Genomic DNA, 15,146 nt, shown 5'->3' with positions numbered 1-15,146 from the left:
AAAACTGCAGGGCTGCTGTCCAGGAAGTTGCCAGGAGTCAACAATGATTCAAACACACCCACACACACACCACTTGTTTCAAAAAGAGTGATTCTTCATAATTGGTCAATAGTGATACTCTCTTATTTTCCAAAACAATCTAGAATAAAAAGGCAACCTATTTGACATGTAAGGAAATAAACATCTAAGCCACATTTCATTTACAGGCAATTTTTATTTCATCCTAAAGTCAGTTAGCTCCAGACACACATGCTCACACATACACACACCCAAATCCACATGCACACTCACATACAATCACCTATTGTCCCATACAGTAGACATTGGCCAGTGGGATTCTGCAGTGAACGTAGAGAATTTTAGCCTGGTGGGAGCCCTAGTTGAAACACATTTTATTTCTGGACTCCTGCAGGAGAGAAATGGCCTTTCCTAAGTGAAAGACTGCAAAAAAGGTTGAAAGAAACATTTTGCAGTCCGTTCCTGAAGGAGGTACAGTAGAGGCTATATTTTGCCTACTGCAGGTCTTCACTTCATGTCAGTACATTTTGATAGGAAGTAGCAAACACTAGACTGGAATGCCACTCAGCAACTTTCAATAAAAAAAGAAGGACCACACCAATGCTAACCCTAATGAAGCTTACACGGCAATCTGAGATTATTGTTTTCTTTCTTTTATTTTAGATGCAGCTTTTCCACAGTTTCAAATGTTGTTCAGTGACCCTTCTAATCCTCTCAGAAAAGTTCAGTTTACTCTGGCAAAAAGTACAAGCCTAAATCCCTGAAGATTCAAGAGTGAGAGAATGGTCCTAAAGTAAACCTGTGCAAGGAATGCTGACAGTGAAGCAAAGTACTGTAGTCATACAGAAGCTGGATATTCCTTTGCTTGACTCTTAATAGTATCTTGCCTTCTTGCTCCGTTCTGAAAGGAATCAAAGCAGGCCTCTACTGAAACCTTTAACTTTAAAGCAAGGAGGAGCTGGAAGATTGTCACCTTAGAATGTTTTGGGACGCTACTCTTTTGCTTAGGGGCAAGCATAACTTCAGTCGGACAGAGCATGATCAGAATCCATCATTCCTTTAGTCATTTCCTTTTTCTTTAATTTATTTCAGAAATGGTGATGGAGTCAGTAGACTGCTGAGTAGCCAAAAGAGGTACGGGGGAGGTTGCCTCTATGAGAGCTGGGTTCAGAATGATAGGCAGAGACAAAGGTGGCACTCCCACTTGTAAAGGGGAGGCGAGTGGTTGAAGAATAAGAGGCTGCTGTGCCACTGCTGGAGGAATATCTGTAGCCAAGTTCATCTTCCCAGGGGTTGCTGGAGAGGCAAAATGTGATCCAAAGTGACTGGAAATGCAGGCATTCTCAGAATCTGCAGGGGAAAAAATAACAGACTTCTCATTTTTATATGAGGGACATTAGTCTCTATCACTTTCCCCAAATTTCACCCAATTCGCTCTGAGTTCTTCAAAGTCCTTAGAATTTGACTGTTCATGTCTGCAATGGGGTTTTCTTGTATAATCTCCGTGTAAAATTTGTAGACATTATAGGAGAGGGGTCAGCACTCTACAGTAGCAAAAATCAGAAGTCTGGTGGCTCTTTTTCTCACTAATGAATTTTATTAAGAAGCATTTGTGAGCTGCAGCTCACCATCAGAGTGAATGTTTAAGGATTTAAACAGGGGTGACTAGGGAGAATATATCAAGTTGTTAAAATCCTCATAACCTATCTCACCTGTTGACCTCATCTTCATAACCAGCTATCTGCCTTGCCTTTGCCATTCCATTCCAGTATAAATTTAAATCCCAGCAGTCTAGCCATTCTTTGCATCTGATGAAGTGAACTTTTTAATTAGCATAAGCAACTGGTCTATGTTACTTGAACTGTATGATTCTCACTGGCCCAGCAAATAGGTTTTAATATATCCATTCTTATATGTTATTCCTAGACCTGGGCATAACTCTCTTAGCCATTTCACACCCCTCTTCAAAACTATATTATTCACATTCTTTAATTTAACTCCACCTTGCCTTCCAGGGAAAGGCTACCTTCCACAATCAGGCAGATTTTTTGGCCCAATTTGTTACAGTCCCTGTATAAGGAGTTCAACTGGGCTGGATTTTAAAGGTTTAACTGATTATTTTCATGTACTGACTTTTAGCTTTGAATTTTGCATATTTCCCTATTATTAGATTATGTGAATATAAGCAATCAGAGAGAAATTTATTTTAAATTAGTTTCCCCCCCTTCTTTTTCTATTTTGTTTTTATATTCATAGTTCATTTTGTAGGAAATAGAATCCTACCACTGGTTGCTAGTTCTGGAGACTTCTCAGATGCTGCTGAATGAGTCGATGGTCTGGAATCCTCTCCAGAGGAAAGAGTCTGAGCAGATATTGATGCTTTGGGTGGATGTACCTCTACTGGTAAGGTAGAAACTGGGTCTAAATAAAAGCAGCAAGGAGCAGTATTATAAATGTCCCTCAAATAAAGCTGCATTCACACTAAGGCCCCTTATGTATCTGCACAACAAACCATTAAACACATGCAAAATACCCTAAAACACATACTTTATTAAAACTTGTTTGAAGGTAGAGCTTGGATTTCTGTGATCATACAAGTTTTATGTAACTAAATATAATTATTTAATTATTTAACAATACAAGCTATTAAACTACAGGTGATCCTCATTTAATGACCATTCATTCAGGAACCATTCAAAGTTAGGGTGCTAATCAAATGATCCTTAAAGTTTTGGCTGTCCCAACATCCCCAACGTCATACAATCACAATCTGAACGTTTGTACACACTTACAACAGTTCACAATTACAACAGTTGCAGTCTCTTGCAGTCACATGATCACCATTTGCAACCTTCCCTGCTGACTTCCCAGAAGCAAACTCTGTGGGGAAACTGGCAGGGAAGGTTGCAAGTTATTTCACCTGGTAGCAGCAATTCCATGTATCAGTCCTGCCTCAACTCGTACCTTTAGAATAGAATAGAATAGAATAGAATAGAATAGAATAGAATAGAATAGAATAGAATAGAATAGAATAGAATAGAATAGAATAGAATTCTTTATTGGCCAAGTGTGATTGGACACACAAGGAATTTGTCTTGGTGCATATGCTCTCAGTGTACATAAAAGAAAAGATACCTTCATCAAGGTACAACATTTACAACACAATTGATGGTCAATATATCAATATAAATCATAAGGATTGCCAGCAACAAAGTTACAGTCATACAGTCATAAGTGGAGAGAGATTGGTGATGGGAACGATGAGAAGATTAATAGTACTGCAGATTTAGTAAATAGTTTGACAGTGTTGAGGGAATTATTTGTTTAGCAGAGTGATGGCCTTCGGGAAAAAACTGTTCTTGTGTCTAGTTGTTCTGGTGTGCAGTGCTCTATAGCGTCGTTTTGAGGGTAGGAGTTGAAACAGTTTATGTCCTGGATGTGAGGGATCTGTAGATATTTTCACAGCCCTCTTTTTGACTCGTGCAGTATACAGGTCCTCAATGGAGGACCTGTATAAGTATATATTTATATATTTATATTTATATTTATATAAGTTGTATAAGTTCTTTAAGTAAGAACGATCCATGACTCCATTTGTTGAGAAAGGTATTGCTTTCAATATGGTCAAGTGGATTACAGAAAAGCAAAGCCAGAGCTAAGGTTCACACGGCAAATCCCTAGGTATAACTTCCCTGCTCAAACACTTCCCACTGTTGGCATGTTTTCTACAAGCTCTTTGGCCTAAGAGGTTGTAGAAAAAACCCTCCTCCATCATCCAATCGGTTTTAAAAGAGTCGTTTTTGAAACAGTCACTCTTGCAATTGGTTCCTCTCCCATGGAAATGACCTTGAGGACTCTTCATTGAGAGTCATCCATGCTTCATTCATGCTTCTTTCCATCAGTTTCACTTTCACCCAGGGGTGAAATGTAAAATTTCTTACTACCGGTTCTGTGGGCTTGGCTTGGTGGTGGTGGTAATGTGACTGGGTGGGCGTGGCCAACTTAAAAAAAAAACTTTTAAAAGCATTTTTTCTACAACCTCTTAGGCCAAAGAGCTTGTAGAAAACATGCTTTTAAAAGCCTCTGATGATTCCAGCTGAGCTGCACGATCATCAGAGGCTTTTTTATTTTACTTTTAAAAGCATTTTTTCTATAACCTCTTCGGCCAAAGAGTTTGTAGAAAACATGCTTTTAAAGGGTTTTGATGATCAGGCAACTCAGCTGGGATCGCCAGAGGAAAAAAAGCTTTTAAAGGGTTCTGATGATCCCAGCTGAGCCGCGCAATCATCAGCGGTTTTTTTTTTATCTTTTAAAAGCATCTTTTCGGTGGAAGAAAAAATGCTTTTAAAAGTTTAAAAAAAAAAACCTCTGATGATTGCACGGCTCAGCTGGGGCGGGAGGGCAGGGATTTTTGCTACTGATTCTCCAAACCACCCACCATTGCTACCGGATCAGGTGATCCGGTCCGAACCGAGAGCATTTCACCCCTGCTTCCCCCCAAGCATTTATGTTCACCCTCCCTTCCACCCTATCCCCAGGGTCCATGGCAAACTGGCACTGAACGACAGCAAAGTGTGAGGTGGCAGTTCTGACAACCTGGCTCTGCCACACTCACACTGCACCTCATAGGCCACTCAGATACCCTCCCCTGCCCAGAGCACCAACCCCGGGCCACACAGAGCTTATGCAGCGCTTTGCCTGGGACTCGCAATGACCTGCGATCCTCCATGACGTCAACCAAGAGTACCAAGTTTGCCATCAGTAAATGATGTAGTCACATGACACCATGCTTTATGAGAGCATTGCTTAGAGATAGAAATTTTGGTCTGAATGAGTCGATGGTCTGGAATCCTCTCCAGAGGAAAGAGTCTGAGCAGATATTGATGCTTTTGGTGGATGTACCTCTACTGGTAAGGTAGAAACTGGGTCTAAATAAAAGCACCAGGAGCAGTATTATAAACGTCTCTCAAATAAAGCTGCATTCAGAATATGGCCCCTTATGTATCTGCACAACAAACCACTAAGCACTGCCTGTACATGGGGTGTTTACTATGCTTTACAGGAGTAAATTTTAGCTGATGTAATATAGCTTTTAAAATGTAAGGTTATTTACATTTGATAATTTACTATGTCTTAAATACAATTAAGAGAATTTTATGATTTTTTTTAAAGTAAGTGTCAGGCATAAGAAATCAGGAACCTGATTGTTCAACTGAATACAAATTTATTCTATGCTACCTCTAAAAAATAATCTGAACTACTAATGGTTAAGGCAAATTGAGGGTAGATAAGAGTCAATGGAATTCAAGAAGGGCTGGACTTAGATATTTTGTGGGCGTGGACTGCAAATTGATGATGTGCTTCCTCTGGCTCAGCCTGGTCATCTCCTACAGTAAAGTTTTTATTAGTAGTTTAAGATAGTTTACAGATTGGGGTTATTTGATTAAATTTGGAGGAGGTGATTCTATTGTTATAATCTTTGCACTAAAAGAAAGTTGGAGGTCTTTTTTATTATAAATGTTTGATATATAACTTTTGGTCATTTTTGTTTTGTTTATTCACTTTCCCTTTTAGGTTAGTATTTTAATGTTTGATGTCGAAATTTGATAGAAATGAAATATATAAAAACAAATTAAATTTGGGAAGTTGATAAAAAGGAAATTGTTATTCCCAGTTTTGGATTGTGGCTTTCCAAAACTCAAATAGTAGCCTCTTTCTAAGGGATCCTGGTCTAGAAAGGACCATGTAACTCTGAAGCTCAAGGGCTCTATAGGGGCTTCTGAATATATATACATATATATACCTTGGATGACCGTCTGTTTGAAGAGCTCATCTCGTAGTTTTGGCAAAAAGCAGTCTATGCGCTCCCAGGTGATTTCCCATAGATCTGAGTAGCCTGTTCGTGAATCAGCATTATGGAATATCCCAGCTGTGTCCATTACTAGCAGCATATTCTTCAGTGATTCAGGGATGGCCTCTGGCTGGAAGGCAAAACATATTTATCAATGGGTCTGCAGCTTCCTGAAAACTTAAGTATGGCCCGACACTCCAGCAAAACTGCCACGGAATTTTGATGGCAAGAAGCGAATGTTACTACTTGGAATTTAATTTTAGAACAGGAGAAACCTTGGCATCTTTCTACAGCTAACCCTACAACTTTGCTTGAGTTGACAGGAAATGGGAGAGAGCTGTAGCAGTACCTGACAATAGTACAATACTAATTACTTGTCTGTTTTTCATGAGACCTCATTTACATTCAAAGTTACGACTGTTTTAACAATTTGTCCTTATGCTATCTCATGATAAATATATTGACAATACATTTTACCATGTTTCCCCGAAAATAAGACTCTGTGCTATATTTTTTTTGAACCCTGAAATAAGTGCTTGGCCTTATTTTTGGGGAGGTCTTATTATTTTGGGGTGCGTGGAGCACAATGGGGCTCCTCTTGCCGTTTTACCTGATTTCCATCTCTGCGGTTAAATATTTTCGGGGAGGGCTTATTTTAGTGCATGCGGCTCAAAAGCCCAATTGGGCTCATTATTAGGAGATGCCTTATTTTTGGGGAAACAGGGCACTTGTGTCTGCTGTCCTGAAATTTTGATATGCCAATCATGGTTGGGCACCAAGACTGTCTGCTCCTGCCAGCAGTATCCATTACCCTCACATTTTGGCTGCCATGTTTGAAATCTTAATACAATGTTAAAATCCTCTTTTTGCTCTCTTTTACCCAGCCGCTGTTTTACCATGATTGCTGGGATGACAGATGGAACAAAATATTTTTGATTCCTGAGATTATCATCCGGTGAATGAAAGGCCATAATAGACATTTCAATTGAAAACTACCTTTTTCTTTTATCATTTTTAGATGCTGTTTCAACTGAATGGAACAGGAGGAAAGTGGAATGATCATCTATCATCATCTCCTTTATTAAAGGAGTTTAAAGCTTGTTAAAACAAAAAGTTAATTTCCTTTCTTTGAAGCTGAAAGCTCTCCAGACCACACTACATTTCTCCTGTCTTTATTTTTTCCAAGCAGAGTGCATTATTGCAATGGATATCGCTATCATATCTGTTTATGAAGAGGTAAGCTTTTTGTTACCTAACTGAGAATAATAGAATGTGTAATTCTGTATCTTTACAGGATGGGGAAAGGAGAGAAGTGGGACAAAATGAATTAAATAATTTGTTAATTAAAAGTACTACATTTATTATTAATCCAGACTCCATAATTTTTATGAATGGGTTCCCAGACATAAATGTGGCACTTCGTCTGATTAAGGCTGCATTACCTTGATTATATGTTTTCTTCTGCCAACCTTAGTCTTCACATGCTACTGAGAAATTGGAGAAGTAAAAAATTGAACCTGGCAAAGAGAACTACTAACAATTGAGGGTAGCCTCCACTTACTTACCAACAAGTCACTGGAGCCAGCATGCATGTATTTATCCATGAAATCCAATATTGTCAGCCACAGAGCAGCAAATGTTGGGAGAGAGAGGAGTGGGGACAAATGTTGCAAGAAGACCTAATCAGAAAATACAGCGAGAATTTAGTTTAGGATTCAGCAAGAATGAAAGTCTTGTCCACAGTGACTTTCATGTGATATTAAAAATTATTTTTTTACCAATATCAGTGACCAAGTTGCGCACTGTTCTTTATTCTCAATAAAAAATGAAAACAGAGTGAAATGACAAGTGACAATTAATAATGTGGCATAAAATTTTCAGGGTAAATGTATGAGGAATTGGAGTTTTATTGCGTTGGGGGTGTTACTTGGAACCCTGACATTAAGACTCTCCCAAATCTTTCATTTTAAATTCTGGAGTAAAATTTTATTTCACATAAAACATATGTGAAATATGTTCCTTTAAAGCTGAAAAAAGTTCCCCCATGAATATATAGATAGAATAGAAATAATTAAATATGTATATTTAAATAACAAGTTTGTAGCTGAATACGGAATCTTTTTTAAAAACTCGTATCACCTCCCAAAGGAAGCCATGAGGCAGTTTTCCAGTCCCATAAGTGCTCTGATAAAAGTAAACAAATTTGCTTTGATAAGAACAAAAGCAAATTGGTTTACTTTTATCAGAACCCTTAAGTAACAGAACCTGTTGGCCAGTCTCCATCGGAATGGGGCTAAATTCTGGAAACTGCATCCAATTTTCATTTTCTTCTCCTTAACCGGAACAATCATGAGAACTGTTACAATTCAGTCAGAAATCACCTTCTGAAAAAAGAAGTAGCCTTATACCTTGGAGAGTAGAGTTGAAGCTCTCATTCTGGTCTCTTCCATCCCTCCAACATCTGCTGGGCTAATATTTTCCAGAAGTTTGGTCAACAAAGGAAACAGAACCTATTGATCCAAAGTATGGAATTTGCTAATAGTTAAGAAAGAAAACTCTAATACTGTATACAGGCTGCAAGCAAATCAGGAGTAGATTGGTAGATTGCCGGAGGAAGCAGATTGACTCATCAATAGATAAAATTAATCAAATAAATTTCCACCCACAGGCCAAAAATCGCCACTGGTGCCTATTAGTCTCCACTTCAGACTTGTTTATTTGTCTGTTCTGCTTTCCTTTACTACAAAATGTTTCTAAGCTGCTCCAGGAGCTTTTTTGCCTAAAAACTTTAAGTAGTGTTCACTACATCATAACAAAAGCATCCTCATATAATACAAAAATCTCTTTTATAGCCAATTTTATAGGCATAGCCAAAAGGGTCTACAACTCAACACAGCCAACTTGCTGCAAACAACTCGCCACGTGTTGTGTCTGTGCTCCCCGAACCGGCCCCCCTGCCAGAAAGTGAGGGGGAAGGGCCGTCAGGACTTACCTCAGAAGCACCGGCTTCCCTGGCTCAGCTCCAGGAGCCAGAGGCAAGGCCAGGTGGAGGAGATAATGAGGCCTCCGTCCCCTGACTCTTACCCCCCCAGGCCATGCCTCCAGACCCAGCTGATGGCAATCAGGCCTGGCTGGACCCTAGGTTTCTTAGGCAGGAGAGGCGGGAACAACAGAAGCAGGGGTGGGGCAGGCCTAGGAAGTGCTGAGTCATGGAGCCACACCCCACAGGATATAAAAGCAGCAAGGGCTGCTATGCCTCTTCATAGCAGGCAAATCAACTGCTTGACTAGAGCTGAAGTACTGTTTGTGGACTCATCAGCATCAAGGGAGATAACAGAGACACTTGGCAGATGCTCGCTAGTTTGCTGCCAGAGCTGATAGTGCTGGCTAATTAAGCCATCGCTTGGACGGAGGTGAGGGGGACAGAACACCACGGGACAAGAGTTATACCAATATGGAAGAAATAGTCAAATAGAATCATTAAAGAAAGGATGCCAAAGGAGGGACAAAATAAAATGCAAACGACAAAAAGTTAAAATTATTTTTAAAAATGATTTTAAATAATTAAATTGAATTGTTGAATCGTCCTGCAGAGAGTTGTCCATGGCATGCTGTCCCATTCTGTAGCCAAGAGAGCCAGTTTGGCCTACTGGTTAAGGCACCAGGCTAGAAACCAAGAAATGATGAATTCTAATCCCATTTTAGCCCTGAAAGCCAGCTGGGTGAGCTTTGGCTTGGCAATCTTTCTCAGCCCAACCCAATTCACAAGGTTCTTACTGTGAAGAGAGGATGATGAAGATGTACCTGTAGTCTTTGACCATTTGTTTAATAACCGTTCAAAGTTACAACAGCACTGAAATGAGTGACTTATAATGGTTTTTCACATTTATGACTGGTGCAGTCATGCGGTCAAAATTTGGGTGCCTGGCAACTGGCAGGTATTTATGACGGTTGCAAGTGTCACCCTTTGCAATGGGTTGTGATCACCCTTTGCAATCTTCTGACAAGTAAAATCAATGGAGAAGCCATATTCATCTAACAATTGTGTTACTAACTTAACAACTGCAGTGATTCAACAACTATAGCAAGAGAAATGGGGCAAAATGGGACAAAACTCACTTAATAACTGGAAATTTTGGGATCAATTGTGGTCATAAGTCAAGTACTAGCTGTATGTTCACCTTGATTTATAAAAATAATAAAGGCGGCTTTACTTACATCCTATTTATTATTTTTATTTTTATAAACCAATAAATAAAAATTTGAATTTAAAGTTGCTGAAATGTTAAGATGAAGTTTCATCCAGATCTCATACTTACAATATGCAATGCTAATGTGCAATACTCTTTAAATAGGAAATTTCCATTTGGCATGGTTACTTGAAATGTCATTCAAAGTGACAGTAAATTTTCCCCTCCGATCTGTCTAGCAGCAATTGAGATCATCATCCTTATATCCCACACTAAAGTGAGTTATTGTTCAATTATTTATCTGAAGCATTTCTTTCCAAATATTCCACAGTATCTTATGCCTAAAGTAGTAAGTTATCCTTAATAGTACAAATAAACAGCATATAACTGCATAAATTCCACATACAGTGTATCTCAGAAGTGAGTACACCCCCTCCCATTTTGTAAATGTTTAAGTATATCTTTTCATGTGACAAACATAGCCTGATCATTAAAAAAAATCTAATTTTGGGGTTTTTTTTTTAACTTAACTGTTGCCTTTCACCTAAATTTCCAAGCCCCTGTGATAAGAGTGAATCCAATCCTTATCTCCTTTGAAAAGCTGTCCTTCTACCATACAGCATTCCTAGTAAGGGACATACATTACCTTATTGAAACAGGATTCCCATTCCAAAGCATCGAGAGCTTGTAAATCATGCACAAGAAGCGCTCGCTGCAGGTAGGTCAGTGCCTGCATCCGTACTTGTCGTCTTGCATCACAACACAAACAAGCAATGCCTGGACAGAAGACAAAATGAGGTGAAAAGAACTATTTGTTTACTCTTGGTTACCTTATATCCAACAAGGAGTTATAATTTTCACCTCTTCCTAAGTAACATGAAAATCCTGTGGCATGCTTAAAGTAACAAAGGCAAGACAAAATGCAGAGTTCTAGTATTCTACACTAGTAGATCTGAGCAATGACTTTCATAGAAAATGGAGTTTATGGTCTGCTTGTGGTTGGACTTAATTGAGACAGTTCTGGGGTTTGATAAAGGGAGTTGTAGGGAAATATTAATAAACCCACTAACCCACAGTTTAGTTTTCATCTTTCCCCTCACTCTTTAGCTCGTTGTTTGATTGGTTGTCTTGAGGTTTGTGGTTGGAATTAAGTCCCAAATATCCTAAAGATCGATCATCCTCCCCCCTCAACTTTATTTTAAAGACTTTTTGATAAGTTGAGCCAGTCATTTTCCAGCTGCATTCTTCCCTGTTCTTGTGCGGTACAGACCATCCCTTGCCAAAAGCCATCCTGTAAGGTAGTTCACTTAGTGACCGTTTGAAATTCCAATGATCACTTCTCCAAAGATACTTATAACTCAAGTCTGAAGTTTGGTCATGGAAACGTATTTCAGATACTTGGCAGATTATGGCTGTTTGCAGCATCCTGCAGTGATTGCAATTTATATTTTTGCCCAAAAACGGGCATTTACTTCTGGTTTTAGCAAAAATGTCCCATAGTGAACCGCAGGTTTTTAATGACCACGGCAGTTGCTTAACAACTGTGGATTCACTTAATGACTGGTGATTTTCTTAATGGCTGCCAGAAAAAAGGCTGTAAAATTGGATTGGTCATGTGATGACCCGTTTGTTTTATGACCATCACAACTTAAAAATGTAGTGAACAGGTTCCATTACAATCATAAGTCTAGGACTACCTGTCATTTTCTAGGTTGTGTTAGCTTTACCTTGCAACAATGGGCACCAACAATTGATCCATAAGGCTCGAGAATTTGCTTCTATTTTCTTCTCTGAAGATTCCAGATGCTGCTGCTCTTCTGCCCAAGAACTGTAGATGGTAGCAGCTCGTGTATGAAGGGTATGCATTAGATCCAACAGCTGCCAAAGAAATAAAATAAATAAAAAACCTTCACTACAGGTAATCCTTGACTTACAACCTTTCGTTTAGTGAGCATTTTAAGTGCACTGAAATGCACTGAAAAAAGTGACTTATGACCATTTATCATACTTAGGACTGTTTCAGTATCTTCATGGTCACATGATCAAAATTTGGATACTTGGCAACTGGCTCATTTTCATGAAAGTTACAGTGTTCCAGGGTCATGTGATCACCATTGGCAACCTTCTCACAAGTAAAGTCAATGGGGAAGCCGGATTCACTTAATAACCACGTTATGAACTTAGTAGCTAAAGTGATTAATTTAACAACTTTGGCAACAAAGGTTGTAAAATGGGGCAAAGCTCGCTTAACTGTCTTGCTTAACAGTGGAAAGTTTGGGCTCAATTGTGGTTGTAAGTCGAGGACTATCTGTATATTTAGGATGAAGTTTTCCCTTCCTATTCATTTTATATGAAAATAAAATACACTCTTGCAAAAAGGAAAAGTTATGAAGTCTCTCCAGATGTAGATGAAGACACAATAAAATAAAGATCCAGGGTGCCATTTACTACAGAATGAATGCCAAATACATTTTTAAAACAAAAACAAAAAATGTATTTAAAATATTTCCAGATTGCATTTTGGGGAAAAGTTCCTCTTCCATAGTTTTTACTAAGAATACTTTTTTGGGATATTTAATAAACGAACCATAATTAAAAAGACACAACAAAAAGTGTTCTTCCTGCGTCAAGTCAGAAAGTTTAGACTGCCCCAGGAACTGTTGATACAATTCTACAGAACAATCATTCAGTCTGTCAGTTGTACTTCTATAACTGTCCGGTTTGGTACAGCAACCAAACAGAACAGGTACAGACTTCAGTGGATAGAACGGACTACGCAAAAAACAACAGCAACCAGTCTGCCTTCCACAGAGGACCTCTATATTTCACGGGTCAGAAGAAGGGCTGAGAAAATATCTACAGACCCCTCACATCCTAGATATAATCTGTTTGAACTCCTCCCCTCAGGGCATTGCATGCCAAAACAACTAGAGACAGAGACAGTTTTTTCCCTTGAACTATCACTCTGCTGATTACTTAATTCCCGCAATACTGTTTTATGTGTAAGTATATTTACCCATGTTGTATGGTTATAGTTATTATTATTATCCTTCTCATCTTCTCTAGATCCTCTAATTCAGTGGTTCTCAACCTTTATAGTGCTGCGACCCCTTTAGTACAATTCCCCACCATGTGGCGACCCCAACCGTAAAATTATTTTTTTAGGCAGCGATCTCAGGGCGCCTCAGCAGCCGCAGAAGGGGGGGGAAAGCGGCAAACTGTTTTTTTGAATTATCGCGTCTGAAGCCGTATTGGCTAGCGATCTGAACTGCTTGCGATTGCCTTGAGGCATTAAAGCGGAGACTCCTCCCCTATTAAGTTTATCGCGCCTGAAGCCAGATTAGGCTAACGATTGGGAGTGATTGCAGCTGTCTTGAGAGGGAGACATCAGAGCAAAGATTTCTCTCTTTTTTAATTCATCACGCCTGAAGCCGAATTCGCGATTCTTCGACTCGCAAGTATACTTCCCATATTTCCAATGGTCTTAGGCGACCCCTGGCAAATCGTCATTCGACTCTCAACGGGGTCGCGACCCACAGGTTGAGAACCGCTGCTCTAATTGATACTATTATTATAATTATAATTACACTGTTGTTTTGCATGCAGATTGAGAGCTTCTGCCTCGAAGATAAATTTTTATTGGCCAAGTACTGTGCTGCATTTCATTGCACTGCACTGTATTGCCCTCCATTCCATTCCATTTGGAACATATGTACATTAGTACATTCCATTAGTAATCAGTTGTGAATAAAGGGCTAAATAAAAAAAGATTAAAGATAACATTGTTGAAGAAAGATATAATTATTCAAGGAGCCTCCCTTGCCATCAAGTTATATACTGTATTGAAATTTTTCTCAGCATCTTGGATGGATTTTGCGGGGAAACGTTTTGAGAAAATTAAATAATAAAATTAAATCCTAGGAAAACTTAGTGAGCTGAATGAAGAATATGATTACTGTAAAAGAAAGAATTGCAAAAGTGAAATGCAATTGATATGTAGTATGCATATAAACTTAAAATTAAATTCTGGCCCAAAACAAAGAAATTGCGAAATTTATTGCTAAAAATCATGAATATTTGTTTGTCACCTTGAAAACCATGGTATGTATATAATTTTAAGAAAGTGACAATGACTGAATTTAAAAAAACTTCATTGTATTATCTACAGTAAGGTAGATTAGCAATTCTTTCACTTTGATAACAAACATCTATTAACCTTCTGTTAGTTCACAGATTTGATTGGAAAGAAAAAAGTTTTCTCTGTCCTTTTTAAAAAGAATTCCCTTTAAATGGAAACGGATAGGGCAGAACTGGCAACTTGTTTTGTGACACCTATGTAAATTCCACATTATGTAAAACTGACTGTATGTCATTATCTGAGAAAACAAACCCACAAAATTAAACAAAAAACAAAAAGAAGTTTATAGGCAAAGCCCATGTAAGAATTATACATATATGACAGGGCATTATTCAGATTAATGTATTTAAATAGAAGCTTAATCTTAAGATTTTGGCTCTAAGTTTTGTTTGAATAATTTTCATAGCTGAGTGGCATTATTTTAATTGGTTTTTTTAAATTGCGTTGGAACAACTGTATACTGTCCAGAGTCTATATGCACTGGGGAAGATTATAATTCTGGTTAAACAAACAAACAAACAAAATACATGTTATGATACGGAAACATAGTGTACTATGAAGTACAAATGATTCAAATAGCAAGAGCGCTTAGACTTCACAGTGCTTTTACAGCCCTCTCTAAGCGGTTTACAGAATCAACCTATTGCCCTCAACAATCTGGGTCCTCATTTTACTGACCTTGGAAGGACGGAAGGCTGAGTCAACCTTGAGCCTGGTGAGGTTCGATCTGCCAAATTACAGGCAGCTGGCAGTCAGCAGAAGTAGCCTGCAGTACTGCACTATAACCACTGTGCCACCACGGCTCTTAGATTGTTAATTTCCTCCAGCCATTGGTCAGTGGATCGATCAGTTGGTGGACTTATCCCATCTCATCAACAGTAGACCCATCCTCCCACAGTTCTATAGATGCCCCAAAATACACAAGCCTGACATATTTCTCTGTTCAATT

At 38.7% G+C, this 15,146-nt stretch overlaps 1 protein-coding gene across 5 annotated transcripts in view; it reads right to left on the bottom strand.

The window, feature by feature from the left end:
* Positions 1-655: 655 nt before the first annotated feature.
* Positions 656-15,146, bottom strand: part of GBF1 (golgi brefeldin A resistant guanine nucleotide exchange factor 1) — a 179,692-nt gene continuing 165,201 nt past the window's right edge. For 4 of the 5 annotated variants that reach the window (XM_058188843.1, XM_058188844.1, XM_058188845.1 and 1 more), the window contains exons 34-40: positions 11,787-11,937; positions 10,706-10,836; positions 8,278-8,379; positions 7,435-7,548; positions 5,822-5,999; positions 2,302-2,439; positions 656-1,368 (exon numbers count right to left, since the gene is read on the bottom strand). In XM_058188843.1, the coding sequence (XP_058044826.1) occupies positions 1,097-1,368; positions 2,302-2,439; positions 5,822-5,999; positions 7,435-7,548; positions 8,278-8,379; positions 10,706-10,836; positions 11,787-11,937 (1,086 nt within the window). In that variant the 3' untranslated portion in view covers positions 656-1,096. Of the gene's footprint in view, positions 1,369-2,301; positions 2,440-4,809; positions 4,947-5,821; positions 6,000-7,434; positions 7,549-8,277; positions 8,380-10,705; positions 10,837-11,786; positions 11,938-15,146 lie in introns of those variants that run through there. The other variant, XM_058188846.1, reaches the window with a different exon arrangement.

This window comes from Ahaetulla prasina, chromosome 6 (assembly GCF_028640845.1).
Source record: "Ahaetulla prasina isolate Xishuangbanna chromosome 6, ASM2864084v1, whole genome shotgun sequence".
Taxonomy (NCBI): Eukaryota; Metazoa; Chordata; class Lepidosauria; order Squamata; family Colubridae; genus Ahaetulla; species Ahaetulla prasina.
The sequence above is the reverse complement of the archived record's forward strand: the minus strand, read 5'-3'. Positions and strand labels throughout refer to the sequence as shown.